This window comes from Daldinia vernicosa (assembly GCF_022497035.1).
Source record: "Daldinia vernicosa strain CBS 139.73 unplaced genomic scaffold F5Y00scaffold_58, whole genome shotgun sequence".
Taxonomy (NCBI): domain Eukaryota; kingdom Fungi; phylum Ascomycota; class Sordariomycetes; order Xylariales; family Hypoxylaceae; genus Daldinia; species Daldinia vernicosa.
The window spans coordinates 96,600-123,169 of record NW_025953974.1 but is presented as its reverse complement, the minus strand read 5'-3'; the positions used below and the strand labels follow the sequence as shown (position 1 = coordinate 123,169).

Here is a 26,570-nt window from a genome sequence, read left to right as displayed (position 1 = left end):
AGTGCTTTCTTGGTGTACACACTGACACAGTACCTAGATACCTTTGATACCTCTCTTAGTCAGCAGGAATACCCCCTATCTTAGCTAATGTAAGATTTTACCGAGGCTCATGAATTCTCCGTTTGTCTCACTGCCGCAACCGCGACGGTTGGATCCGGACTGTTCGGTTTATAAGATTAAGGTGCCTACCTCCTAAGTATTCATTATTATAGAACCCATAAGCCTAGCTCTATTAAATTTCATTTTCATAAATATATTAGCATACATTCAACAACTGATTGTCGCCCTATCTGTATCAACTTAGTCAATATGAAGATTGAAGGTAGGACATTTGTGGTCTCTGGCGGGTACGCAATTAACGTGTTTCATGCATCCAAAGTAAAATTTTAAATTCGGGCTGACTATTTAAGTATAGAGCATCGGGCCTCGGACAAGCATGCGTAGAGGAGATCTGTCGGAATGGGGGTAATGCTGCTGTGCTAGATTTAAATGAAGAAAACGGCAACACAGTAGTCAATAACCTTCCTCGCGGAACGGGGAAGTTCTTCGTCTGCGATGTCCTCGACACCGAGAGTATTGCAGCGGCCGTCAAGGGGACTGTTGAATGGGCACAGCAGACAGGGAAACCCTTAGGCGGTGTCATACCTGCTGCTGGCGTCGGTAACCCAGCCACGGTACGGATGTTTCGAGATAGCCCGGACGAAAAGAAAGTTAACCATCTAGCAGATATTAGATCGGGAGGGTAACGCCTTCAGCATGGACAGTTTCGATTTCGTCGTCAACATCAACTTGCGAGGTACGATCGACCTGGTACGGCAGTGTCTCGTACACATTGCCAAAACTGAACCCGTAGGAGCCGATAAGGAACGGGGTGTAGTCGTCATGGTAGCTTCAGTTGCCGCATTCGACGGGCAGAAAGGGCAAGTGTCATATGCAGCCAGTAAAGGTGCAGTCGCAGCCTTGACCCTGCCAATGGCGAGAGACCTAGCACGCTACGGTATCCGTTGTGTAACTATCGCTCCAGGGGTGTTTGAGTCGCGAATGACGGCTGTGATGCCCAAGAAGCTATTCAAGGGCCTAGAAGCAGTCATGGAATTTCCGAGACGAGCAGGACAGCCCGAGGAGTTTGCCCGGTTGGCCCGGCACGTCATCGAGAATGCTATGCTGAACGGTACAGTGATCAGGTTAGACGGAGGTTTAAGGATGCCAAGCAAGATTTAAGAACAGTAGAGCAATTGTCACAAATAACCGAGTTGCGAGGATTGGTGCAATTCTTTTTCTTTTTGGTGATTTCTTTTCTGGCTGACTGAACGAAACTGCAGAGAAATATGATCCATAACTACCTAATCTACCGAAAAGGCAACGCAATATCATTTCCTACCTATCAGGAAATATGATAATCTTGTGGTTCTTCACCTAGAACCCCCCTCGCAAAATCCGCGACAAAGAACTATAAGCTGTATGCAAAGGCAACTTGATCCTGGGGCGATCTGCAATCGGGATAATATCTATTCAAGGCCGATCAGCGAGCTAGTCGGCATCTTAGTGGTTGCGGCGACGAAGTGGCGATCTCACTCGATTATGATGGGATCTGGGACCTATGACAGGGGATCGCTCCCGGCGGCGGCCACCATCACCATGTGGCCGAGCATTCAGTCTCTGAGGAGCCGGGGGCGGGGCGTAGGTGTATGTGTCGGGGTGACGTATGGTTGACTGACCTAGCCGTGAACCTAAGGCGATGCCCTCTAGAAAGGCACGAGAGGCCAGGGGATCCTCTGCGATCCTGTTGCTAGGTCCGTTGATGTGACCGAACAGGTATTGAACTTGACTCATCAGCAAATTCTGTTGATCATGAAGATCGTAGTTGTCGTGACGGTCATTGGGGAAATTGCCAGGGGGTTGGTAACGGCTGACACGATGCTCCTGCATGAAGGGGGCAACTTGGTTATGCTGATGATTGCGATGCTGTTGAGGGTTTGGTTTGTTCTCCGTCTGCGCCGAACCAAACCCGAAGAAGTCGGGCACTTCTTTGTATATGCCCTGCTTGACAACCTCCGTAAGGATCGCTGCAGGTTTATCTGCGGGATCCTCGCACTTTATTGTATATTAATAACCATCTGAGCAAGAAAATGTGGATTTGGTGACTAAAATAGAAGAAGCAGAGAGTCGATATTACGTACCGGTAACTTGCGAACTTCTATGAGAGCCTTCTTGGAAATAGCCGCCTTTGCCTCGGAAGCCGTGTTGTATGCACGCATTTCGGAAACTATCAACCCCTTGAGACTGACAGAGCACTTGCAACGGCCATTGCGATCATGCCATTCCGTAAACTGCGGATTGAATCGTCGTTTCTGGCACTCTTGGCTCAGAAGCATTGCGGGAGTGACATATTTACCATCTACAGCAGGGAAATTACCCGCATGCTCTGGCCCAACACTCCCTCGGCTACCGCTCTGATTGTGGGCAAAGTTGGGCGGTCCTTGAGGGACGGGAGCGTCGCGGCCAATACCAAAGATTGGTCTAGAGAGGATGGGGCGCTTCAATACAGTCTCTGGGGTGGCAATATTACCGGCGTCGATAGGGCGGGCCGGTAGACCCAAAGATGACATTGCACTGTCTCCGGGTGCAGTATTGGCTAGAGGTATGGAGGTATCTTGGGACCACGGTTAGAGCGACATTAATTAGCAGGCAGGAGAAACATTACGATGCTTACCGTTCTGAGACGTGCCCCCCATGACAGTAGCGCTATCTGATGACGGACCAGGACCCTCTTGCTTGACCTTGCAATCATCTTCAGATGCGCTACCGATCGCAGGTCGACCACGGGGACCGCTACCCCCAAGATCGATGATGAATCCTGCGGATGCGAATGAGGGATCAGGTCCTCCATAGGAAGTCGACGTTGGGCTGGTCGTCCTAGTCGCGTCGCTGAGCAATGCCTGAAACCCAGTACTGAAGGGTGATTCTATAATTTGTAAGCTCAAGGACTAAATGTCAGGTTGGATGAATGCCTTACCTTCACCCGGAGCCCCTTTGATAAGGGACGAATTTCCATAGGCCTCCATAATATCTTCTGAGTTCACTTGAACTCAAAGGGTAACAATGGTAAAGCAAGGAGTAAAGTGAAATTCATGGGAATATAATTGGCAATGTGCGCCAAGAGAAAGGGAAAAAGATGCGCAATGTTTAAGAAGGAATTAAAGAAAGACCCAAGACAGTGTCGGCAGGCGCGAGGAGTTAAAATTAGTACGAAATATATAATTTAGGAAGTCGCGAAGGTGCAGTACTTGACTAAGTGCTTTAACTACATGTACATAACCTCTCGAGGTAGGATAGGATGTACCTGCTTCGTATGTTTCCGAGGAACTAACACTGAACCTGCCGTCACCAGACAACAACATGCTACTAGCTTCGACTTATGGCTAAGGCCACACATATTAACCAATTGCAATCAACCAAATCGCAGCTCAATAGGCAGTTACCATTGGTAATTACGGAAAGTGCAACACCGTAACTTCTTAGGTAGTTCAGTTTAAATCGTAATGCTTAGTACCCATTATCCCTAAAAACGGTTGCCAATTCTTCACCCTTCTGCCATCGTAATATGTTTTGCACCTGCTGCCGATACCACTCCGTAATATGTTCCTCCTCAACGTAGCCCATGTGCGGTGTTAAAACCACCTGACTTCTACCTCCTTCTCCCCACTTCGTCGTCCTCCACTCGCTGGCCGTAGGCAGTGGCTCGATTTCGTACACATCAATCCCTATGCCACGTATTGAACCCTTCCTAGCTACCTCGAGTAGGTCCTCTTCTACCACTATCGGGCCTCTTGAAGTATTAACGAACAGCGCCGACTTCTTCATCTTTCCTAAATCATTTGCCGTTATTAGACCTCTAGACCGGTCTGAGAGGACCAGCTGGACAGTAGCTACATCCGCAGAGGAGAACAATTCATCTCGACTGACTACCTTAAACGTCTTCTCTCCGCTTTCGTCCTCGACGGGCAATCCAGCAGCTTTGGCTTTCTCATCGGCAGCCTCCTGAGTTAAGTTTGGGCTCCATGCCACGATCTTCATCCCAAAGGCTATGTGCATGATCTTCGAGACGGACACTCCTAATCTACCAAGACCGATGCTGCCGTACACCTTCCCCGCCAATCCCGTTGCGGAAGTTGTCTGCCAACCTCCGGATTTCATGATAGCATCGTCTTGCGGGATGTTTCTCGCAAGCGCAAGGACCAAGGCGACACAATGCTGGGTCGTAGGGTCTGGACTTGGCCCTTTCGCATCGGTACCAGCTACGGGAATGCCACGCTGAGAACATGTCTTCACGTCGATAGATGCATTTTTACCGCCTGTTGTGAGGAGAAGTTTAAGATTTGGAAGCCGATTGATAAGTTCTCCCGGGAACGGTGTCCGTTCTCTCATCGAAGCTAAACCTATTAGATCTTTCCTACGTACTGATCTTAAAGGAAGACTTACAAATGATGTCGAACGGCTCAAGACGCTTAACCAGTGCATCTTTGGCAGCTTGAGGAGTATTAGGATGGTTGTATGGTAGTAGTGTATCGGTGAATATCTCTACCTCATACTCAGAGGATGGTAAGTCCTTGAACGGGTTCTCAGAGAGTTTTTGGTAGTCATCTAACACAGCAATTTTCAACGGGGCCATGATGAGGGTTTCAACTTGAAAACTGATGATGATTATAATTATTTGAATCCTATCAAAGAGTCATGTCTTTTTCGATTGTCCTATGTAAGACGTAATTTAGAGACTCCTCCAAGCGGAGCGATCACGTCTTCGTACGCTATAACCATTTACGGTATTCCCCACTTTATGCCGAGTATAGTTGCCGGTACCTCCAATGATACCCAATCTCGGATCCCAACCCGGCCCTGAATATAATATTTGTCCATCTTGTGAAACGGAATCGACTACATGCCTCTTGCAAGCTATTTTCGAACAAACCGCTATACCACTAAAAGGTTATTTGGTAACAAATTTTATTCTATTACATTTTATACGTCGGACAGATAGTAATATCTGACAGCTATCAAGCAGGGCGCTCTAGATGACTTGAAATCGCCTCTTCAACCATGTTTCTGAAGACCCTTTGTCTTTCACATTGTTCCAGATAGATAATATATTTGACGTCAAGTAGATCTTTCAATAAGCTGTTCTTTTCCGGCTCCTGAATCTCTCCTTGCTGACCAAGGTTTTGCATGACTGACCATAGGCTACCTGTGCCGCCGGTGGAAGTCTTCATCGCGGCCGTGACCGCCAATATAGCAGCTCCAAAACAAACTGCAGCGCCTGCTTGTCTAGGGATTATGACTGGCATGTCGCAGGATGTTGCAATCAGCCTGATCAGGTTAGCATTATTAGCGACGGAACCAGAGATAAAGAGTGAATTTATTTCAGTCCCAGCTTTGTTCATTATCGATATTACATGTCGCATTTGAAGGGCAATAAACTCCAGAACGCCGTAATACTGGATAGCGAGGTTGTCGATGCTTTTGTCTCCCGTCAGTCCCACCACGGATCCGGCCATGGATGGATCAGCTATTGGCGACCGGTTTCCATACAAGTCGCCATAGTAGAAGTAGTTTCGTCCGAGGTAGGATATGTCTGGTGCCTTGCTTTTAGATCGCATGTGTTCGAGGTGTCTATCAAGGAAGTCATAAATGCTCAAATCTGAGTTGTTGGCCAATTTCAAGGCAGCATCGTATGCCGGATGTACCTCAATGACATGCTGAAGTAGCATTCCTAGTATACCGTCTTATATTAGCCTCTTCACCGCAGAGAGCTTCGAAAGAATTATACGAGTTGCAACACCATGGGAACACACACCTGTAGCCACCTGGCCGCCTTCGGACATCCAGTACCCTGGTAAGATCCAATCTTGGTAAGGGCCCCAGATACCCTCCACAAACACAGGCTTTCGTGATGCGACTATGTAGCATGAAGATGTACCAGCAACCACAGCCATCCTCGAATACAGAGGGAAATCGTGCTGGCCGTCAAACCTCAGCCCCGCTGTTCCTACCCATCCCGAATATGAGTCAATCGTCCCGACTCCAACTTTAACGTCTGGCTTAAGACCAAGTTCACGAGCAGCTTTTTCACAAAGATGGCCCGCCAATGTACCAGCTGGAGGTGCTCTTCCATGCTATTGGAGAGTTAGGGACATAAGAAAGGGCGCCCACGTTTCAACTTACTCGACACACGCCTCCGACTCTTTTGAAATCGTCTGCAGCTAGGATTTCGAGTTGCACAGCTTCCAAAAATTCTCGGCTCCATCCCTTTGCCGTGCCATCCACACCAATATTCAATGCGTCTCGGGTACAAATTTCAGTGCAAGGAAACTGTTGGTTTCCCGTGGCGATATACGTTAGCGCATCGTTGAGGTCGTAGAATTTGCACCTTCCAAAGTCGGCTTCAGACATGTGGTGCTTCAACCACAAGATCTTGGGTAACTCCATAAGAACTGATATCGAGCCGCCAAAGTATTTTAAGAGCTCGTGCTGCGTCTTGTTGATGGCCTCAGCCTCTAGCTTGGCTCTTTGGTCCATCCACAGGATGACATTGTGGTCCTTGTCGGTACTCTCCCTTCCGCCAGCAGCTACTGGCTCATTAGTGTCGTGGGTGAAAAGAGCAAGCGAGCAAGTTGCGACGAATGCTATGCTGCGTACCGATTCGGGTTGGATTCCACTCTGCAGCAGGGCCTCGTTTACGGCATGACACACACTATCCCATATCTTGCTAACGGATTGTTCCTAGGATGAAACGCTTTAGAACAATCATCGATCGGATTGCAGACGACCTACGTGTATGCCTGGTTGTGGCTGCCACTCGTCTATGGCCTTGGATGCTGAAGCAACTGACCTCCCGTCCTCGTCAATGATTAAGGCGCGGGCGGAGCCTGTTCCGACGTCCACACCGATATGATGGTGCTTGGAACGGTATATGACACCAGGATCGCTGTCCATTTCGCATCCGGTCGGATGTACTTTTCTTCAATGGGGAATAAATCATTGGAATCACATATGGGCTTTACGATGGTAAGAATAAGAAATATGAATGCGATACCTACTATGCAATATCAGGTAAGAAGATACATACATCTATCGAGTTGTAGTGCCCTTCGGGGGTTACGCTTTAAGGAATTAGTTAGTAATTGAGGATTGATCCGAAATACTTCCGAACGGGTAGGCTTCTCCCCTATTTCTATGTATTTTTAAACGTTGATACTATTTCATAAAAGACATGTCTTTTCAAGAATATTGCAGGGCCAGAATAACCTCATATTGGTCCTTATAGTCTAGTACGCTATCCTTAATCTTGCCCGTTTCCTTAATTAAAGCGTAGCATCCTCCGGGTGCAAAAGTCGACAGACGGCACTGTTATATACAATTCCTACCCTTTCCTGGAGCTTTGTCGCGATATATTATAATGGGTTTAGGTCCCAGCGGCTTTAATGAAGAATGAAGGATGGTTGGCCGTCCTGGGATGCGTCGGCGTCGAGATTATTAGTCACTTAGATATTTAAGGAGGCTTCTACCTAGGTAGGTATTTACACGAGATGATAATACAAAATTCATTAATATTATAAATACCACAGTAAAACACAAGGGCAGTAGCGGCGAAGAAGATGAGAAACACCCTAATTATCTACTGTAAAACTGTAACAGTATGAACATATTTGACTTTACCACCTTCTAGCCGAACCTCGTGAGAATCAGGCATATTCCCAAGCGAGTCGAAAGAGCAGAGGACGTCTACGGACCCCATAGTCTCGTCAATCACGTACCGCCGGTTGCCGTTAGGCTTCTGGCTCCCGCCGTGAGGGAGCGTCGATCCACAAGGCCGCGTTAGCTGAGAACCCTCAACGCGCTCGCAGTCCGTGCCCCATGGGATGGAGTCGGCAGCCGTGGCATCCGTCCACATATCTAGATACGCATCCCCCACGCGCTTGAGTTCCTCCCTACCGACTCTCTGCCCCTCCTCGAGTGTTCCCCAGTTCTCCTGTTGGATATATCCTAGCGTCTTCTGGGCATTGAAGAATAGCGCACCCGTCGTCGCTGCGATGGTGTCGATCAAGGCGATTGAGCTCGTGTCATTGTCCTGATGCCGAATCTGCGTCGAGATTACGTATGGCTTAGAGCCGGTCGTCGAGATCAGCATCGTGTAGCTCGCGCACGCCACCGTGTCTGCTGTGGATCTGTTGAGGTCTATCTTCAAGGGCTGGCTTAGCACGCCAGTCTTGATGTCCGAGACCTTGTTGTTCTGCTGATAGGTAAAGTTGGAGGCGGATAACTTGAGCCCGTCGATGCTTCCGCTGGTTTGAGCAGCAATGTAACTATTCGCCGCAGCCAAGAGTCCTTCGCGAGTGCACTCCGCTGAAACTAAAGTCATACCAGTCGCTAGGATCGTGATAGCCGTGACGGCCAGTCTAGTGCTTAGTCTGAACATGGCGAGAGTTCCTTGCTATTCGCAAAATATCCTTCCGCAGCTATAGCTTTGTGAGACACTATCGTATCTTCCAAAGAGTCGTACGGAGTTAGCAAAGTGAGTATGGTGCGAGGTGGTGGCGTTAAATAACAATATAGCCAGTCCTTAACGGAGACGTTGGAGAAACAACCAAGTAATATGCCGTGCTTCATGCGGAGGTAGTTCCCTGCGATATTGACGATCCCCGCGTGAAATATATTAATGCAACCTCAATGCTAGTATACTTCGAGAAGCTATCTGAATTAGGATATTTAATGCTTCAAGGTTGAAGCAGGCGCCTATATCTTCCATCATAATCATACAGCTTAACTAGACTCCCTTTCATGAGGTGGCAGATGAGAAAATGGAAATAAGTGCCTAAGGGGATGTAGTTACAGTATACGCATTATTACCTAAGACTAATATCTTTAAATTGTTCCTATCGAGATTTCTAGAGCAACCATGATTCGAACATGCAAAGATAGTGTTACGAAGCTATAGCGTGTGAACACGTTAGAATGGACTGCCTACAGAGCATACGCAGCTTCCTACAAACCTGGAAGCTCTGATTCGGATATCTATGTTTCATTTGATCAAAGTAAATATTCGTAGCTAGAGACCCCAATACTTTATTTCACTGTTTTATTTCGCTTCTATCCCCTGCTAAGAGTATCTCAACCATTCCATGCACAGTATTTAACTTTTATTATTATTATTTTTTATTAGTCAGTGACAACCGAGTCGATTGTCACGACCGAAGGCATACGCTGATCTGATATCCCATGCAACATGTCTGCCGGCTAAATAGTCCGGGAGAAACTCACGCGGAGTATGCAGAAGACGGTGATATCGAGCCTTAAATGCCGCCAGTTCTTGTGGGGCAAATGTGCTATTCTAATGTAAAGTCTCCTTTTCGTGTCGATCATCGAGCTCAAGAGAGATAATGGGTAGTATTTCCCCCAATATTCTCAAGGAGCGGATGTTATGTACCTACCTTGAGTAAAGTCGGGTACGTAAACTACGCGGCTCATCTCCAAAGAATTAGATACAGCTCACCCGGTAGGCTATTTTCTGAGCGAATGCTTAGCTGGAGATATCTTGTAGTCTCCGTACATACCTAGAGAACCATCCAAACTTGAAAAAGGCGAGCTTGGAACGCCGCATCATTCACATGGCTCGTAGGTTTCATCTTACCAGTTTGTATATTAGAAAAGTCGCATTATGAAGCGTCCGACGACATCGTTGGCCTTTCTCACGCTCCTCAGCGCCCAGGCGTTGGGGAAAATGACTTTTCCCGACTGCGTTAATGGGCCTGAAATTTTGAAGACCAACCTCGTCTGCAACACGTCCGCTAGTCCATCCGAAAGGGCCGCAGCTCTTATTAGTGCATGGAATATTACAGAGAAATTGGTTAATCTCGTAGAGTGAGGCAATCCTAAAAGTACGAAGAAACCCCCTATTCGGAACTAATATAGCATCAGCAAGAGCCTTGGGGCACCGCGCCTAGGATTGGGCGCTTACGACTGGTGGAACGAAGCCCTTCATGGCCTCGGATTCTCTCCCGGGGTGGGATTTGCACAGTCGGGAGAATTTTCTTATGCTACCTCCTTCCCTAGCCCGATCCTGTTGTCGGCGGCATTCGACGACGACTTGGTCCATGCCGTAGCCGAAGTCATCAGCACCGAAGCTCGAGCATATAGCAATTCGGGCCATGCAGGACTCGACTACTGGACGCCGAATATTAACCCCTATAAGGATCCAAGGTGGGGACGAGGTTCCGAAACCCCAGGCGAGGACCCTTTTCGCATCAAGGGTTACGTCAAGGCCTTGATAGATGGCCTACAAGGCAAAGAGAATGTCACGAAAGTGATAGCGACCTGCAAGCATTATGCGGCGTACGATCTCGAGTACTGGGGAGGCATAAAGAGATACGAATTCGACGCGATCGTCGGAATGCAGGATCTGGTAGAATATTACCTCCCTCCGTTCCAGCAGTGCGCGCGGGACTCCAAGGTCAAATCAATCATGTGCTCCTACAATGCTGTTAACGGAACACCCGCTTGCGCTTCTACTTACTTAATGGGGACAGTCCTTCGCGACTTTTGGGAGTGGAACGACGGGAGCCAGTATATTACCAGCGACTGCAATGCCATCTTAAACTTCCATGAGGACCACAACTATACTACCACGGCAGCGCAATCGGCAGCAATATCTCTGATCTCCGGAACGGATAGTATATGTGAAGTCGGCAGCAACACCGATGTCGCTGGAGCATGGAATCAAACTCTACTACCAGAAAAAGTTATCGACCAAGCACTTCGACGTATGTACGAAGGACTTGTCCGCGCAGGATATTTTGATCCCCCAGACGCTACTCCATACCGCTCTCTATCCTGGAAAGATGTCAACACCCCCGAATCGCAAGCTCTCGCCATCCGATCCGCCGCCGAAAGCATCGTACTGAAGAAGAATGATGGAGTTTTGCCCCTGAAAGTCGACAATTCTACTTCGGTCGCTCTGATAGGTTTCTGGTCGGACGCCGGAAACTTCGCTATGCTCGGAGGATACGCCGGTATTCCCTCTTACCTTCACGGACCACTGCAAGCAGCTCAGAAACTCGGATTCCATGCAGTAAATGCTACCGGCCCCGTTAAGCAGAACACATCAGACCCGGACACGTGGACTGAAGCCGCTCTAGACGCCGCGAATAAATCAGATATCGTGATATACTTTGGTGGGAACGACATGACCATAGAAGCAGAGGAGCTCGATCGGTTCTCTATCGCTTGGCCCAGCGCCCAGTTTGCTTTGATTCAGAAGCTTAGCGCATTAGGCAAGCCGTTCATCGTCGTCGAGCTAGGTGATCAAAACGATGACTCGTCGCTCCTGAGTGATGACAATGTTAGCGCTATCCTATGGGCGGGTTTCCCCGGTCAGGATGGAGGCACGGCCGTCTTCGACGTTTTAACTGGTAAGACGGCGCCAGCTGGTCGACTGCCCACCACTCTGTACCCTGCAGACTACGTAGATCAGGTTCCGATGACAGACATGAGTCTTCGCCCGAGCGAGACAAACCCTGGAAGAACGTATAAGTGGTACGACGAGGCCGTATTACCCTTCGGGTTCGGTTTGCATTACACCACGTTCGAACCCTCATTCGTATCCGGCGCTTTCGTGGAAAAGACTTATAACATCAGCGAGCTGCTTGCTGCGTGTAGCGCGAAATACCTGGACCTCTGCCCCTTCGAGACCGTAGGCATCTCTGTTAAGAACACAGGAAACGTGACCTCGGACTTCGTCGCATTAGCTTTCCTATCTGGAGAATACGGGCCTGTTCCCCATCCGATCAAGGAGCTTGCCGCATACACACGTATTAAAGGAGTAAAACCGGGAGAAACAAAGGAGGCCAAAGTGGGCTTGACATTAGGGGACTTGGCTCGAGTGGACGAGCGAGGAAACACCATCCTATATCCTGGAACGTACAATTTTCTGCTCGACGTGCCCACACAGGCTACTACTAGTTTTGAGTTGACTGGGGATCCCAAAGTGCTGATCGAGTTCCCACAGCCGCCAACTGACCTTGGGGAAGGTAATGGGCACGAGAAGTATTCACCGAAATGAGCACTCATGGCACGTGATTCTGCTTTAAGTCAACTCATGGGGATAGGGGTAGTAGATTACTTGGTGTTGGAGGCTCTGTTAGTGGCTATTTTCGAAGTTACGCAGTGGCCTGTTCTTGGTGAGAGAGATAGTTCAGCTACAGTATCTAATTAGATCTTTGTGGATTCTAACTACTCATAATCAGCGTCTTTATTTCCGGTGTACAGTGTCATTGATAATGAACAGCAGCTATTGTCCCCTCACTATTTTGCTTACTTAACTCGCAATAAAGTCCTGGATAGTCCTTATTTAAACTTCCATATCTTGCTTCTAAACCTCTTTAAAAGCCACACCGTCCTTAGTATCGTAAAATCAATACACAATATCGGTAACTGGATCTCACAATGTCGAACCCGCCTCACCTGAAGTTAAGCGTCCCGTTTTGGGAAAATCTCGAAGCCAACATAAAAGATGATTACGCAAGAGGCTCGGCATCGCTCTACTTTAGAGCATACGGCCAAGCAGACCGTGTCCTCCTACCTAGCCAGTGGCGAGAGGTAGGGTGGACTCTCCAAGACTTTGCTTTTTTCTACGACTGCCCAGAATATGAGTCGGCTAGGTCAGCATACGTAGAGCAATGCCTTATTAAATATCCAGTTGCCGCGTTACCGACGTGGAATGAAGTTGTCAACGGGATGCAAATTCTTTTCACAAGGCCTGATGCGATCGCTGATTACTTGTTTATTAGGCCCAATGTATGGGTAAATAAGGACATCTGGCGACCGCTTGACTACGCCGTAGCGTTTATCTTAAGGCTTCTTAACTATCGAGAGCACCTTTACAGCGACGTCGTTAACGGAGGAGGTGAGTTTGTTGAAGGAAACAAGTACTGGATGGGCTGGCAAAAAGCTTATGCCGACATTCTCGGCGCGGTTCAACCGTTCTATAAGCCCTGGGACAGCTCGGACAAATGGACAGCAGCGTTTCTTATATACCTTAAGCTTAAACACGAACATGAGACCCATATAATGGGACTTCTAAAAGGCGATCCTCAAATCTTTGCCGCTAAATACAAACAGGGCAAGGAAGGGATTGAAGTTGATCCCAGGGCACAGGAGAGGTATACTCAGATGAAGGCTATGAACACATATTATTCCTAAGTTGTGTATGCCCAACCCTTATAATATTACTTCGGTTGGTGCTAGTTGTCCAACCCAATACGAGCAGCATTTCCAATGGTCCAAGGATAGGTACCTTCACGGATACTAAGAAGAAATTATGTCATGGACTTATGTTATCTATGATTTGAAGTAAGAATTTATAATCTAAGTTAGTTATTGCATTGTAATTCAAGTGACTTGTCTTTGAAAGACTATATTTTCAACTCCAATATGTAAACTACGCTCCTACTATTATAAAAATGTAATTGTCTCTCCTATTAGCATCAAAGAGCCACAATCAGACAAGGAACTCAATGAAAGGTGGGAAGTGAAAAGCCGGCTACCTATCGTTTAGAGAATTGGCGGGAGACAAAGAGTCCACAGGTATATAAGCAGCTTTGCTGAAGGATGTTGGAATTCGGATTGCATACCTATGAATTAAAGAACATTGTGAATATAACTACTACAAAGTCTACAACATGACCTCTAACACGTCTTCGCACAACGCTGGGATCCAGAAGAACACCTGGCAGGAGCAGGATAGACGAGTACTTCTACCTTGGATGGACGACCCCGAAGAGATTAAAAACGAAGTCCGACTTGTCTACAAACAGAAACTACCGCATCTGGATGCGGTCGCAGGCGAGCTAGCATCTCTCCTCGGCCTCGGCGACAGCTTGATAGCCAAGCAGCGGATGCAGAACCTATTTACACACCCGGCCCTTCTCGACGCCTTCGTCGAGTTCGCCGAGACGTATCTCGAGGGAGAATGGGACCTTCCGGTCGGCGAATGGGTAGCGGTGCACAAGCTCGCGCACGCCCACGCCAACGACGCCAGCTGGGGTTCGGACGCGCCTCCGCCCAGCAGAGAGGATTGGACCGTCAACCATTTCTACGCCCGCTTCATACTCCGGACGCTGGCAAGGCTTAGGAACCCGGACGACGCGCCGAGAAACCTTGCGTATTGGCTCGGGGAGGCTAACCCGTGCGACGCGGCGTGGCTGCTCATGCACGTCCTGATGTATATGCAGTGGGACGCGATGCGGGACTATAAAAAACACGCTCCTGTGAAGGACCGTATTAACCATTTTGTTAATATGTGGAAGGCGGACGTGGCGTATAGAGAACCTAGTAACTAATTAATGCGTCTCGACTCTTTTGATAATAATGGAAATGTAGTAACTAGGTGCGTTAGCTTTTAGATTCGATACTATAAACTGATTATACCATCTAAAATCTAAATCAACTCTTGATCTCATATTTCGGTGGTGAGTGTGAGTGTTGAAGACTATTCTCAATTTGTTCTTTATGAAATCGGTAGTTAGTACATAGGTAACGTGATACAGCAAATAAGCTTAACTCTGAGTAACATTGAAACTGCTTCGGGTTTCTTGATGGTTCCAGTTGGCTTAATCTCTGACTCGCAATAGGCTTATTTAGTTAACATTAAAGAAAAGAGGAGGGCAAACGCAGAGTCAAACGAAGAGAGTCATGTATGTACATATGTAAAGCCAACTTACTATGTAGCAATGACTCGGAATGAAATATTATTTGTTGTCAGACCCTAGCTTCTACTACGTAAACCATTACCAGGTAAAACGTGCAAGGGACAAGGAACAAGGAACAAGGGACGTGCATATCAGATTGAACAAGCTTAGTGCCGGCCGGCAAGAATATTTTTTATGCTGATTTAACCAATCAGAGACTTAGTTATTAGTTCCACATTTAGCCGTTCTCGCTTTTAGAATAACCCCCGGCACACAGACGCATACTACGCTCGAACCCCTTTTACGCTTTGCCCGGTTTCTTTACGCCTCGCTCTTTCGCCTCTTCGCATTAGTGCTCCGGATGTAGGAGCATTACCAATCCTTTGCTCAAGCTAGTCCCCTTCCTAACAAATGATTTGTATTTATTTATTTATCTTGAAGTTTTTTATATACATACAGCTGGAGAGCCGTCGTTTCGGGTCCAAGGAACCAGCGCATGTCGGTCGGCTCCATAAATCATTATAATTATCATAACTATGTCATGGACTTAATTCTCTAAATATTCTTTTTTTTTTTTGGCGACGCCGAAGTACATACGGTGAGGACGTGGACCGTCATAGATCTCACCACCGAACTGGCTAACCATAGATCTCGGTCTCCGCGGCTCCGCTATTATATCTATGCCCTTGTCTTATTATACGAGATCACCGCCACTACGTATGTAGGTACGCAACTAGGCTGACTCACTCACCGGCTCGGAGATAATAAATTTTCTCCTTTTTGAGCTATCCTTTGTCTTAAATCTCGTTTGCTCCTTGCTTCATCAACCATCAACTGGCTACCTAGGCATACATCATTCGTTGACAGACAGCAACAACGACGAAGATTTGCTTTGAGTACGCCTTCAACCGCTTCGCGTCGGGATCATGTCGGACCATGAGGCTGCCACGCTAAACGTCCGCGACGACGAGAAACTCGACGACTTGGAGCAGGGCGCGAAACCATCTAGTCATAACACGCGTCGGAGCTCCTCGGCAAGCACCGCGCAGGATGAAGACTCTTCAAGAGGCGGAAATGTGCCCGCCGCCGCCACTCCAGCCGTAGGCGAACCAGGTAATGCTCCGTCCGAAGGTGCTCCCCCCGCTGCCCAAGCTGCGGAGCCCGAGGCAGGACGTACTAAGCTTCAGACGACCGTTATTATTTTCGCGTTATGCTCGGCGCTGTTTCTCGCCGCTCTCGACGTTACCATCGTCACTACCGCGATCCCCACAATCACCGAGCAGTTCCAGTCGCCGGCCGGTTACACGTGGATCGGTGCGGCTTACCTATTGGCCAACAGCGCCACGGTCCCCAGCTGGGGAAAGATCAGCGATATCTGGGGTCGCAAGCCGGTGCTCTTGGCGGCTGTCGCCATCTTCTGGATCGGTTCGCTGATATGCGCCTTGAGCATTAACATCGGCATGCTGATCGCCGCCCGTGCCATCCAGGGCATCGGCGGCGGCGGCATCGTCGTACTCACTAACATCTGTGTTAGTGATTTGTTTTCCATCCGTAAGCGCGGTATGTACTATGCTTTCTTCGGCATGGTCTGGGCTATAGCTTCTGCGATTGGTCCTATCTTGGGTGGTGTCTTCACTTCCAAGGTCACCTGGCGTTGGTGTTTTTACGTGAACTTGCCCATCAGCGGCGTGGGCTTCTTCATCCTCCTATTCGTGCTTAAGTTACATAACCCGCGCACGTCCGTCTGGGAGGGTTTGGCTGCTATAGATTGGCTCGGTAGTGTTCTCATCGTCGGCGGCACTCTTATGTTCCTGTTCGGGTTAGAATTTGGTGGCGTCACATACCCCTGGAACTCGGCGCCGACGATATGTTTGATTGTGTTCGGCATAGTCACGGTCGGCTTGTTCGTCGCCGTCGAGAAGTGGTATGCTAAGTACCCCGTCATTCCGCTTCGGCTATTCCAGTTCGGGAAGAACATATCGACTTTCGGCGTTTGTCTGGTTCACGGTCTTGTCTTCATCTCCGGAAGTTATTATTTGCCATTGTACTTCCAGGCCGTCTTAGGTGCATCATCGCTACTCTCGGGTGTCTACTTGCTCCCGTACGTGCTCTCGCTTTCGTTCATGTCGATCGGTTCGGGTATATTTATGAAGAAGACTGGTAAATACCTACCAGCCATCATCTTCGGTATGTTCTTCATGACGCTTGGATACGGGCTATTCATCGACCTCGGTGCTCAGGCAAACTGGGCAAAGATAATTGTATACCAAATTATTGCGGGTATAGGTGTAGGACCGAACTTCCAATCACCACTCATAGCTTTACAAACGACCGTCGAACCCCGCGATATCGCCTCGGTGACATCGACCTTCGGATTCGTCCGTCAATTATCAACCTCCATATCTGTGGTTATTGGCGGCGTAGTATTCCAGAACGGAATGGAAAAGCAGTACCCGACTTTATTAGCTCAGCTTGGACCAGAGCTGGCCAACCAGCTTTCCGGCGGGAGCGCAGGTGGTAATGTTGGCCTCGTAGCCTCCTTACCCGGAGTCCAGGGCGAAATAGCTCGCGCAGCTTACTGGAACAGCTTGCGCGATATGTACATTATGTACGCAGCCTTCGCTGGGGTGGGACTTCTCATCAGCCCATTTATCAGCCAGCGAAAGCTCAGCACTCAGCATCACGAACATAAAACAGGCCTTCAGAGCCTACGAAAAAATGGCGAGGGCGATAAGCCTGCGGAAAAGACTGCTCAATAATAGCGCAAGTTTGCTTATATTAATAGGTGCAAATTTCACGATAGATGACGTGATGGGACACTGATATTTAGGTTTTGACGAGGATTGAGGACATTTAGGGTTGGGTAATACATAAAATCTAGAGGTTATATAAGAGGTGTTTACTCATTAGCTATGACCACCACACAGTGATACCCTGATTTCTGTATTGACTAAGGAATGCATATAATAAATTAATCTGTCAATATACGATCTGTTCTCGGGCTATTGGTTCAATGGAATATAGTGAATGGTATCCATAGGTGCTCATATGTGGTAGATCCTAAAGATAGGGGTGATGAGGCCTAAACCTAGTTCATACGCCTGCAGTTTATATGTCGTCCTTTAAGGTTTTTCTTTCTAGTTCTACCGTAGACCCAGATGTAGAGAGTTATAACAAGTCTGCCAGAATTCCATAGCACATAGTATGACCCATCATAGTATATAACGCCGTACCCAATATGATTACCTACCTAGGTTTATCAAATCGGACGTGACAAGCGCTCCTTACTAACCCCAGAAATCATATGCTTATATAGCTTATCTACGACCGTTCATCCGAATTCCCACGGTATAAACACGCCAGATCACACCTCTCTTCTTCCGGCCTTCAGGGTAAAGGGGATATTCGATTAACTCGGTATCAAGCCAATCTTCATCCACAGCGCGACGACGAGCCGAAACACGGCGAACATGATCGTGAGAAAAACCGCAGCGCATATAGCGAAAATCAATACACATCCTATAAACGCCCCGATCCCGCGCCCAAGCTTCATAAGCGAGCGATACTTGGGGGAGGAATCCACACTTGTCTCCTGAGACTCGGGGGTGGAAGTATTCTGTGTGGAGAGACTAATAAACGGCTCCTGCTCTTCGACCTCCGTCGATGTCGATTCCTCGTCGTACTCAAGGGACGGCTTTCCGCGCTCGTTTCCGTAGCCACCTTCTACGCGGTCTAGTTCGTTAAGAGGGATAGACATGTTCTGATTTTGTTTTTACGCTCCCTGTGATTTTATCGATTGGGTACCGTGGGCAGTAGTTACGAGATTAAAATAAGTAGATAGATCACGTACACTAGATATGGCATGCAAAAGGGCAAGTTAGAATAGGGCTACAGCATGTAGTCTGGTAACACCTCTTGCTATATATGTACGGAGACTAGGACCGACAGAGGCGAAGCTGAGAGTAGCCAAGAGGACTGACCTATAATCCTTCCATACCATATTTATCCTCGGTAACGAGTTGCTACTGTAGGTAACATCAGCTCTCCGAGCTCTTAGAAGCGCATGACTATCAGCTTACGAACAGCAGGGGCGTAGGACTTTCAATTATACACTTTAGATGTATAGTCTTTTGGATTACACCACCGTCTGTAGAGCCTAACGAAAATATATAATTTAGCGACGTCAAAACTGGAGGCAATATACTGAAACAAATATCTACAACAATAGGATCTAAAACTATACACGCATGGGAAAGCCCAACAATCTACGCAAGTGGTAAACATTGATGGAAGAGATATGTGATACTTCGTAGATCGAAACGCGATCGAGGCATATCTTTATATACGAAGGATGCGGCTTAGAGCCCACCTCCCCCCAGCCAGGTCAGATGCGAACGCCGATCAATACTGGTTTGCTTACTATGTACACGTACTTTAAGGCATCTTAGATAACCTATCCCATGCTGATAAAGTTAGTTGCCTTCTATTAAATCTAAATTATTACGTCTCTTGTCTATAAAGACGAACTTTTCTATCTAAATCCCGACATGATCACTTGCGCACACCTCTCTCTATATCTTCGAAGATCGCGAGCGAGTATATTCCGCCTGTAAGCCCGCTTGCTTCCCAATTAAGTCTTCCCTTTTATTTCACAGACACGACGTTAAATATTTAATCATGAATAATGACGGTAAAAAAAGAAACCGATATAACCGATACTCCTGAGCGATATAGTTACGCCGTAGATACCTAACTGAACAGCGACGGCGACGAGTGTGCATCAGCAGTCGGGTACACTGACGGGGATGTTAAGCGGTACACTTGTAGCTAATCCGCTGAGACTTGTCTCTTTGAACTCGTTCCGCATCCCCTGAGCAGTGACACGCATAGCACGGATAGCATCGTCGAGCCTGACCTTTGACGCGCTGGCTTCGCTGCTGAGGGCTAGGTTCGCGCTTGAGATGGCTTTGATAGCGCCCAGAGCATTGCGCTCGATGCACGGAGCTTGAACTAACCCGCCGATGGGATCGCATGTCAAGCCAAGGTTATGCTCGATACCGATCTCAGCTGCTTGTTCGATCGTCTCGGGGCTAGCACCCATACAAGCCGCGAAGGCCCCAGCTGCCATCGAGCAGGCCACGCCGACCTCAGCCATGCAGCCTCCCTCGGCCGCCGAGATAGTAGCACCACGCTTATACAGCATGCCAATTGCCGCTGCTGTTAGGAGGAAGGTGAGGACGTCGCGCTCTGGATCATCGCTAACGAACTCGACCGTGTATTTGAGCACGGCCGGGATAATACCCGCAGCACCGTTAGTGGGTGCTGTCACGATCCGGCCCCCAGCTGCATTAGTCTCGTTGACCGCAATTGCGTAGACGGTTAAATAGTCCATGGCAGGAAATGTCGTACGACGTGGGGGCGACGGCATGACCGGATGATAGACGGAACCCACCATGCGCTTAGGGCCTTTTTTGGTAATGCTTCCTATTGCCAGCGTTTTTGGCTTCGGGGGCACGGATATACTCGCAGCTATGGATGATAACTTGCTATTGTCGCTATTTGGGGAAGACAACCGGGTCGGCTCGTCGGCTGTGCTAGGAGTTTGAGTATGAGAAGGATAGAGGCCCCTTGTCAGTCGTTTATATAATCCCGGCGCCCGTCTATGTAACTTGAGCGAGCCCGGCAGTGTGGCATCGGTGGGTGCTTGAACCCCTTCTAGTATACTATTATCCATGACTTCCCAGATGCTCATAATCTTCCTATAGATTTCGTCGTCCGTGTACCCATGACTCTTCTCATTCTCGTATACTAATTGTGCAATAGTAAGGTTATGCTTATTGCACAGTGCCAGGAGACTCCTAGCGTCACGAAATGGATAGCGAGGTTGTTGCGAGGTGGGCTCAGTCCCAACGGCTTCAGATTCTGATGCTGTAGATGAGATGGGAGAGCTTGCAGGGGCCGCCTCCGGGCTAGTAACGGCCTTCGACTCGTCAGCAGAATCACCATCGAGTATTTTGATCTCGGAGCCGGTTCTGCGGTCTCCCGCCGCATCTGCTCGTCTAATCTCTTTATAAAATAAATTCTCCGCCAAGTCAGCCGGGTGCCCGCTAGTACTTTCCGCCTGAAGGTCTTTGGTATCAGCCGAAGCCTGATCCGCAACTTCACTTGCCGCCGCAGCAGTGGACGCTGTCGAAAGTGCACCGTTGACGACGAAACCCCCGCCAACGCTAAAGAAGTCGTTGGTTGCCAGAAGCATTCCTTGATCATCGAATACCATAAAGCGCATTCCGTTGCTATGCAGGGGTAATTTCTTTCCCCATTCCCATTTGAAATCGCGCTCGTAATCGAAGTCGATTTCTTTACCTTTACCCTCTGCTAGGCCACGACCCAAGAATAATTTCTTGCCTTCTTTGATCTGCGCAAAGCGAGTAGGTACATAGGCTGTGTCAACAGTCTCTACGTCAGCACTCTCAAGGCCCAGCAGTAGCGCAGATGGTGTCATACTATTAAAGACTAATGTTAGTCGAGATCCCAACCTAGTAGTATAAGAGAAATGAATTTGATCTTGGGATGATGCAATAAGAAATGAATAGGTTACGTACTGGCCCTCGCCCGTGAGCGCAAGACTGCCATATATCGAGATGCGTATTTTATGCACTTTGTTAAGCAAGTCGGCTTCGGCTAGATCAGCAACAAAGATACCTCCAGCGCGCATCGGTCCAACTGTATGGGATGATGAAGGACCAATGCCGATCGAGAAGAGATCAAATGTTGATATAACGGCGTGCTCATGATCGGCTTCACTATATGTACCCGATTGTGCGTCTTCATTACCTTCTGAGCTGGATGGTGCCGTGCTGAAATATCGTGTATGCAGCATACGTGATGGACTTCCCGTTACTTGTCCCAATCTGGGCTGTTTCGTCTCGACTACACTAGGTCGCCATCTGCTTGCCGTTCGCCGTGATGCTACGCCCACAGCACCACGAAGCAGGTTGAGCTGCTTCACCGCTGCGCGGTTCATTGTGTGACTCGATAAGGACTGCGAGCAAATACCTATGGATAAAGGGATAGTGATAGTGATACTAAACGAATAAGTGCACAGGTAAGTATGGTAAGTATGAATGTCCTCGAGGACCTTAACAACTTATTTACTTGAATCTGACCGGCTGAACGGCCTGGCCGTCAGAAAGAAAAAAGGTGAGGTTCAATCAGTAAATGTTGTTAGAAGTAAGTGTGATCCAATAATATATCCAATAATATGTCGCCTATTTCTAAAAATACGAGCTTGAGTTTCCGATTGGAAGCTACCTAGGGCCAAGGACTTTCCTGGAGAAGATCTATCGTACCTGGAGTTAAATTTACGGTGGAGTGCTCTGATTCGACGGCTAGTCAAGCAGGAAGGTACCTAAGGTACTCCGCAAATACCCGGACCCGTATAGATTTATATGGGAAATCACAAGGAAATCTAAGAGATAACGAAGTAGATCGGCAGTCACGATAATGATAGATATTGTAGTGCGTAAATTACCTATGGACACACATAGCAGAATATCGAGTCAATCTTATTATATCTATTTGAATTATACGTTTAGTCATATGAATTCATTAATCGCCACGTAGACACACCAATACAACCCTTTTCATCAGGATTCCAGATGAGACATCCAGAACAAAGAGCATGTTCAGTATGTAAAGCTGTACGTTCTTGTAGTTAGGTAAAAACCCCCCACGGAGCAACAAAGTTGTTTCCCTACTGTTTGGTTCCGCCTCGACTCATGGAACTCTTCTAGTTCAACATAATCACGATCCCAGTATCCAGTCTCAAATTTTCGTGATGCACAAAAAATGCGCCTTCGTCTACCATTTTAAGGTCGGACTCTAATCGCTATTTTGATGTATGTCGAATCGCGTGAAGACATCTACTCATTCTTCATAACCGTCTTGGTAACATAATGTTACTTAGATCCCCATCGAATATAGTGACCACGAGTCAATGGTACTTCCTGCGCCGTGCCTGGTAATTATGGAATAAATAGAGTCGCCTCTTGACTGATCGATATAGTGGTTATCGAACATTAACAATCCTTCTGTACTGATGCTACAGCTTTGGCTCCTTTAAGAGCCCTGACCAAGCTCGGCCACTGGATCATTAATACCTTCGCGTTACCTCCCCACTCGCCATTACACTTTTTACCTGACGGGTGAGGGCGATGGAACATACACCAGAATTTTGGGTGATCCTCGGCATCGACGAATACTCTGATCTTGGGGATCCTGGACTCCTCAAGAAACCTGAGGAAGTTTTGGAACGGCTCTTTCGTGACGAATAGAGGCGCCTTTATCACCATCCCCTTCCACTTTTCGGCTACAATACGAACGTCATCGTAGACGAACAGTTCGTCTTCGAAGCCCCAGAACTCGGAGGATGGAAAGCGACTTCCGATCTCAAGTCGTAGGCTCTGGAGTTTTCCTATCGAGGCCATTTCTCGCAAGGCTGTGCCGTACGCCTCGCCGAACAGATACATCTGCTCCTTCATTAAGAACCTGATGATCAGATTTCGAACGTGAAGTCGAGGGGTTACCGCAGTGAGTGAGCCGGCCAAGAACGGATCAGGGGTTCCTTTCAGGTGCATATTATCGAGTAGGACTTCATAGTAAAATATCGAAGCGGCCTCCGTATATATTCGTTTATTCGTAAGGAAGAGGCGGACGGCATCCTTGCTAGTAGAATCCCAGTCGAGCAGAATGAGCTTCAGGATGTGGTCTCTAAGTTCTGGAGGCAGATCAAAGAATCGAAACGGCCCTTTCCAATATTTAGTGGGAGAATCTCTTGCTGATGATGCCTTTGGGCGGAACGCAATGGATCTACTCCCAAATTTTCCCATCGCTGGGCCCGGGTTAGGTCAGGGGAATCCGCCGGGGAAACCGCCACCTAATAACTGCTCAGATCCGGACTTAACCCCGGATTTCAGCTCCGGACCAATCTTCTAGAAATCAGTAAAAATCCCTGCTTTCCAAATATTTTTAGATATCCAGTTGTACCATATATTGCGTAAACATCTTGTATATGTGAAGTGTCATTTAAAGAAACATGATAGGGTCGCGGAGTGGCGGATTGTTTGTATGCCTTCACCGACTTATGTAATCTACCTAGGTATACAAAAGTACGTACCTCTGCCATTCATCGCTTTATCGTTAATCACCCCACTTTAATCCGTAAAGTGCGATGCAACCCGCGTTCGCGTTCCCCTGGACCCACCTGCAAGTCCCCGAATTTCGTATTGTCAATTCTATAATCCGTACTTGATGCATAACTTCGCTCCGTGATGCCCGGGACCTAATGCGTGTTGTCGACATTGCGAGTTTTGATTCTGTTCATGTGTTTTTGTTAACTTGTACTGCTCCAGGCGTATCTGCCTGAAAATCTATTCACCATGGGTGTCATTTCCTTCGTTTGTTCGATGTACACTCTCGATACCCTCGACACCCGCTTTACGAACCCGTCCTCGACACCCTACAAGACCGTGATAGAAGAGCGAGACGACGTAGTGGCTAGCAAGGAACGTGCTGCGGAGTGGAAGAGCCGAGGCAAGCCATCAAAATGGAACACCCCGGAATTTTATGTGTACCGCTTCCTCCTCTGTTTTATCGTACCGTACATGTTCTGGGCTTGCTATGATGCTTCAAGACGTATGTACTGCTATCTCCCAAGAGCTTCTTTCTGCCTATATATAAGCTAACCATATTTATAGCTGAGGAGCCCAAATATCAAAGATACGAGCAACTACTCTCGCCAGGGTGGATTCCTGGGCGCAAAATCGTAGGCGGCCCCTGACCTGAGAGATAGCATGTGCTGACAGCTTGGAGGATGCCTCAGATGCGCAATATGGTACTTTTCGGAGTAATATCCCGTATATGGCAGCACTTCTTATTTTCCATCCCCTTTTGCGCCGAGTATATAATGCGGTTGTATACCCAATAAAATCGACGGGGCAGTCGGCGCGACCGACACCAGAAGAAGCGGACCAGAAATTGGATCAGCGAGCTTCGTTCGACTTCGCCTTTGCGCTGATATACCTCGTTGCGCTACACGGGATTTCGGCCTTTAAGATTCTTTTCATTCTCCATTTGAACTACCAACTCGCAACAACACTGCCCCGGAAATATATACCCGCTGCGTCCTGGATCTTCAACGTCGGCATTCTCTTTGCCAACGAAATATTTAAGGGCTTCAGATTTGGTGATCTCGCTGCGCTAATCGTTGGTCCCTCTGACACGCCTGAACTTCTCGACAATGGTCTGGTTTCGTGGGGTCAATGGCTCGATAGCTACGGCGGGATCATGAGTCGATGGGAGATTCTGTTTAACATTACTGTCTTGCGACTGATTAGTTTCAACTTGGACTACTACTGGAGCCTAGACCGCAGAAGTTTTAGCCCGATCGAGGTGAGTCTTATTGCGTACCTATATTACTTGAAATCATCAATAGCATACTGATGCCCCCAAGAAGAAACAAATCGACCCGTCTGCCTTGAGCGAACGAGACCGTATATCCATCCCGGCACAGGAAAAGGACTTCTCATTTAGGAACTACGTTGCGTACGCCATCTACGCTCCCCTGTACTTGACGGGTCCAATAATCACCTTTAACGACTTCATATCGCAGTTGCGGTATAAATCCGCTAGCATCGAGACGGGGCGCACGATACGTTACGGGGTGCGCCTCGCCCTGACCCTTCTTGCAATGGAGGTTATCTTGCACTATAACTACGTTCAAGCTATCTCCAAAGCAAATCCCGTATGGAGCGAGTACACGGCGGCGCAGCTCAGTCTGCTTAGCTATTTCAACTTGCATCTGATCTGGCTTAAGCTGCTTTTGCCGTGGCGATTCTTCCGGCTCTGGTCTCTCGTCGACGGCGTAGACCCGCCCGAAAACATGATCCGCTGCGTCAGCAATAACTGGAGCACGCTCGCCTTCTGGCGCAGCTGGCATCGCAGCTTTTATCGCTGGTCCCTGCGGTACATATACGTGCCACTCGGAGGGTCAAGCTTCCGCACCCCCCGCGACGCCGCCCGGTCCCTGCTCACGTACGTCCTCGTCTTCACATTCGTTGCCCTCTGGCACGATATTGAGATGAACCTATTGATCTGGGGTTGGCTCATCGTCTTGTTCATGCTACCCGAGATGGCGGCTGGATTCCTTTTCCCAAAACGCGCCTGGGAGAGCAGACCTACGACTTATCGCATACTCTGCTGTGTAGGAGCCGTAGGAAATATTTTCATGATGATGACCGCGAATCTAGTTGGATTTGCTGTCGGCTTAGACGGGCTGATGAGTATCATCGCGGGTATCTTTAAAGACTTTTCTGGTAAGCCATCCCATTCCCCTCTTGTTTATTCCGATATCGTATTTAACCGTATACTATAGGGTTCACATTCCTCATCACCAGTTGTATGGCATTCTTCGTCACCGTTAATATCATGTTCGAAATCAGAGAGTCAGAGATGAGGCGAGGCATCAACCTAAGATGTTAATCTCGTATTTTCGTAGTTGGTATAATCGGCCGCAATGCATCGCTATCCCGGCGTTGTACTGATATTCATAGATGGAACAAATATAAAAATTATTAGTGAATGATTCAATTTCGACTCAATGCGTGTACTTCCCACGATAACAATGTTATTTTAAGCACCCCTATTTCAGCAATTTCTTTCTTTTCTCAACCAAGGGTACAATGCGGTCTCTTAGCAGACTCTAGGGCTATCAACTGCACCCCTCCAGTACCTATAGTCATTGACTATTAGTGTTTCTCCCCTACCACGGCGGGT

General features: G+C 48.0%; 13 protein-coding genes across 13 annotated transcripts; 6 read left to right on the top strand and 7 right to left on the bottom strand.

Annotated features, from left to right (window-relative positions):
• The first annotated feature begins 131 nt into the window (after positions 1 to 131).
• Positions 132 to 1,648, top strand: F5Y00DRAFT_171382 (3-hydroxyacyl-CoA dehydrogenase). Its single transcript, XM_048004866.1, has 3 exons — positions 132 to 347; positions 416 to 674; positions 727 to 1,648. Exons 1-3 carry the CDS (start codon positions 310 to 312, stop codon positions 1,219 to 1,221), a joined length of 792 nt encoding a protein of 263 aa, XP_047861241.1. The 5' UTR covers positions 132 to 309; the 3' UTR covers positions 1,222 to 1,648.
• Positions 1,382 to 3,186, bottom strand: F5Y00DRAFT_171379 (uncharacterized protein). The gene is made up of 4 exons (XM_048004865.1): positions 3,017 to 3,186; positions 2,714 to 2,965; positions 2,181 to 2,653; positions 1,382 to 2,094 (listed from the first exon to the last, which is right to left on the bottom strand). Exons 1-4 carry the CDS (start codon positions 3,063 to 3,065, stop codon positions 1,543 to 1,545), a joined length of 1,326 nt encoding a protein of 441 aa, XP_047861240.1. The 5' UTR covers positions 3,066 to 3,186; the 3' UTR covers positions 1,382 to 1,542.
• A 335-nt stretch (positions 3,187 to 3,521) lies between these two features.
• F5Y00DRAFT_246591 (D-isomer specific 2-hydroxyacid dehydrogenase) lies at positions 3,522 to 4,871 on the bottom strand. Its single transcript, XM_048009187.1, has 2 exons — positions 4,483 to 4,871; positions 3,522 to 4,433 (listed from the first exon to the last, which is right to left on the bottom strand). The coding sequence occupies exons 1-2, from the start codon at positions 4,670 to 4,672 to the stop codon at positions 3,547 to 3,549; spliced, it is 1,077 nt and encodes a 358-aa protein (XP_047861239.1). The 5' UTR covers positions 4,673 to 4,871; the 3' UTR covers positions 3,522 to 3,546.
• Positions 4,872 to 4,941: 70 nt separating this feature from the next.
• Positions 4,942 to 7,059, bottom strand: F5Y00DRAFT_246588 (Pentulose kinase). The gene is made up of 4 exons (XM_048009186.1): positions 6,829 to 7,059; positions 6,220 to 6,777; positions 5,852 to 6,170; positions 4,942 to 5,767 (listed from the first exon to the last, which is right to left on the bottom strand). The coding sequence occupies exons 1-4, from the start codon at positions 6,988 to 6,990 to the stop codon at positions 5,055 to 5,057; spliced, it is 1,752 nt and encodes a 583-aa protein (XP_047861238.1). The 5' UTR covers positions 6,991 to 7,059; the 3' UTR covers positions 4,942 to 5,054.
• A 613-nt stretch (positions 7,060 to 7,672) lies between these two features.
• Positions 7,673 to 8,473, bottom strand: F5Y00DRAFT_265712 (uncharacterized protein; the record flags this gene model as incomplete). The annotated part of the gene is made up of 1 exon (XM_048011828.1): positions 7,673 to 8,473. The coding sequence occupies one exon, from the start codon at positions 8,471 to 8,473 to the stop codon at positions 7,673 to 7,675; it is 801 nt and encodes a 266-aa protein (XP_047861237.1).
• Positions 8,474 to 9,712: 1,239 nt separating this feature from the next.
• Positions 9,713 to 12,112, top strand: F5Y00DRAFT_265711 (glycoside hydrolase family 3 protein; the record flags this gene model as incomplete). The annotated part of the gene is made up of 2 exons (XM_048011827.1): positions 9,713 to 9,915; positions 9,973 to 12,112. The coding sequence occupies 2 exons, from the start codon at positions 9,713 to 9,715 to the stop codon at positions 12,110 to 12,112; spliced, it is 2,343 nt and encodes a 780-aa protein (XP_047861236.1).
• Positions 12,113 to 12,495: 383 nt separating this feature from the next.
• Positions 12,496 to 13,251, top strand: F5Y00DRAFT_265710 (uncharacterized protein; the record flags this gene model as incomplete). Its single annotated transcript, XM_048011826.1, has 1 exon — positions 12,496 to 13,251. The coding sequence occupies one exon, from the start codon at positions 12,496 to 12,498 to the stop codon at positions 13,249 to 13,251; it is 756 nt and encodes a 251-aa protein (XP_047861235.1).
• A 226-nt stretch (positions 13,252 to 13,477) lies between these two features.
• On the top strand, positions 13,478 to 14,826 carry F5Y00DRAFT_171343 (uncharacterized protein). The gene has a single exon (XM_048004864.1). The coding sequence runs from the start codon at positions 13,731 to 13,733 to the stop codon at positions 14,388 to 14,390; it is 660 nt and encodes a 219-aa protein (XP_047861234.1). The 5' UTR covers positions 13,478 to 13,730; the 3' UTR covers positions 14,391 to 14,826.
• Positions 14,827 to 15,114: 288 nt separating this feature from the next.
• F5Y00DRAFT_246581 (MFS general substrate transporter) lies at positions 15,115 to 17,743 on the top strand. The gene has a single exon (XM_048009185.1). The coding sequence runs from the start codon at positions 15,665 to 15,667 to the stop codon at positions 17,495 to 17,497; it is 1,833 nt and encodes a 610-aa protein (XP_047861233.1). The 5' UTR covers positions 15,115 to 15,664; the 3' UTR covers positions 17,498 to 17,743.
• A 404-nt stretch (positions 17,744 to 18,147) lies between these two features.
• F5Y00DRAFT_272964 (uncharacterized protein) lies at positions 18,148 to 18,549 on the bottom strand (the record flags this gene model as incomplete). The annotated part of the gene is made up of 1 exon (XM_048013084.1): positions 18,148 to 18,549. The coding sequence occupies exon 1, from the start codon at positions 18,493 to 18,495 to the stop codon at positions 18,148 to 18,150; it is 348 nt and encodes a 115-aa protein (XP_047861232.1). The 5' UTR covers positions 18,496 to 18,549.
• Positions 18,550 to 19,518: 969 nt separating this feature from the next.
• On the bottom strand, positions 19,519 to 21,618 carry F5Y00DRAFT_255391 (serine dehydratase alpha chain-domain-containing protein; the record flags this gene model as incomplete). Its single annotated transcript, XM_048010287.1, has 2 exons — positions 19,519 to 21,241; positions 21,341 to 21,618. The coding sequence occupies 2 exons, from the start codon at positions 21,616 to 21,618 to the stop codon at positions 19,519 to 19,521; spliced, it is 2,001 nt and encodes a 666-aa protein (XP_047861231.1).
• A 675-nt stretch (positions 21,619 to 22,293) lies between these two features.
• F5Y00DRAFT_246578 (uncharacterized protein) lies at positions 22,294 to 23,832 on the bottom strand. The gene is made up of 2 exons (XM_048009184.1): positions 22,532 to 23,832; positions 22,294 to 22,456 (listed from the first exon to the last, which is right to left on the bottom strand). The coding sequence occupies exon 1, from the start codon at positions 23,624 to 23,626 to the stop codon at positions 22,817 to 22,819; it is 810 nt and encodes a 269-aa protein (XP_047861230.1). The 5' UTR covers positions 23,627 to 23,832; the 3' UTR covers positions 22,294 to 22,456; positions 22,532 to 22,816.
• A 132-nt stretch (positions 23,833 to 23,964) lies between these two features.
• On the top strand, positions 23,965 to 26,468 carry F5Y00DRAFT_246576 (MBOAT-domain-containing protein). The gene is made up of 5 exons (XM_048009183.1): positions 23,965 to 24,431; positions 24,494 to 24,561; positions 24,609 to 25,187; positions 25,252 to 26,110; positions 26,170 to 26,468. Exons 1-5 carry the CDS (start codon positions 24,176 to 24,178, stop codon positions 26,274 to 26,276), a joined length of 1,869 nt encoding a protein of 622 aa, XP_047861229.1. The 5' UTR covers positions 23,965 to 24,175; the 3' UTR covers positions 26,277 to 26,468.
• Positions 26,469 to 26,570: the final 102 nt, after the last annotated feature.

Bases quoted from the DNA above. Each gene is read 5' to 3' on its own strand.
- F5Y00DRAFT_171382 (XM_048004866.1), top strand. From the start codon at position 310: ATGAAGATTGAAGGTAGGACATTTGTGGTCTCTGGCGG. The intron at 348-415 runs GTACGCAATTAA...ATTTAAGTATAG, and splicing joins ACATTTGTGGTCTCTGGCGG to AGCATCGGGCCTCGGACAAG. The intron at 675-726 runs GTACGGATGTTT...ACCATCTAGCAG, and splicing joins GCGTCGGTAACCCAGCCACG to ATATTAGATCGGGAGGGTAA.
- F5Y00DRAFT_171379 (XM_048004865.1), bottom strand. From the start codon at position 3,065: ATGGAGGCCTATGGAAATTCGTCCCTTATCAAAGGGGCTCCGGGTGAA. The intron at 2,966-3,016 runs GTAAGGCATTCA...TACAAATTATAG, and splicing joins CAAAGGGGCTCCGGGTGAAG to AATCACCCTTCAGTACTGGG. The intron at 2,654-2,713 runs GTAAGCATCGTA...CGTGGTCCCAAG, and splicing joins GGGGGGCACGTCTCAGAACG to ATACCTCCATACCTCTAGCC.
- F5Y00DRAFT_246591 (XM_048009187.1), bottom strand. From the start codon at position 4,672: ATGGCCCCGTTGAAAATTGCTGTGTTAGATGACTACCAAAAACTCTCT. The intron at 4,434-4,482 runs GTAAGTCTTCCT...TAATAGGTTTAG, and splicing joins TGAGCCGTTCGACATCATTT to CTTCGATGAGAGAACGGACA.
- F5Y00DRAFT_246588 (XM_048009186.1), bottom strand. From the start codon at position 6,990: ATGGACAGCGATCCTGGTGTCATATACCGTTCCAAGCACCATCATATC. The intron at 6,171-6,219 runs GTAAGTTGAAAC...ACTCTCCAATAG, and splicing joins GAGTCGGAGGCGTGTGTCGA to CATGGAAGAGCACCTCCAGC. The intron at 5,768-5,851 runs GTGTGTGTTCCC...ACGGTATACTAG, and splicing joins AGGCGGCCAGGTGGCTACAG to GAATGCTACTTCAGCATGTC.
- F5Y00DRAFT_171343 (XM_048004864.1), top strand. From the start codon at position 13,731: ATGACCTCTAACACGTCTTCGCACAACGCTGGGATCCAGAAGAACACC.
- F5Y00DRAFT_246581 (XM_048009185.1), top strand. From the start codon at position 15,665: ATGTCGGACCATGAGGCTGCCACGCTAAACGTCCGCGACGACGAGAAA.
- F5Y00DRAFT_246578 (XM_048009184.1), bottom strand. From the start codon at position 23,626: ATGGGAAAATTTGGGAGTAGATCCATTGCGTTCCGCCCAAAGGCATCA.
- F5Y00DRAFT_246576 (XM_048009183.1), top strand. From the start codon at position 24,176: ATGGGTGTCATTTCCTTCGTTTGTTCGATGTACACTCTCGATACCCTC. The intron at 24,432-24,493 runs GTATGTACTGCT...CCATATTTATAG, and splicing joins TTGCTATGATGCTTCAAGAC to CTGAGGAGCCCAAATATCAA. The intron at 26,111-26,169 runs GTAAGCCATCCC...CGTATACTATAG, and splicing joins TATCTTTAAAGACTTTTCTG to GGTTCACATTCCTCATCACC.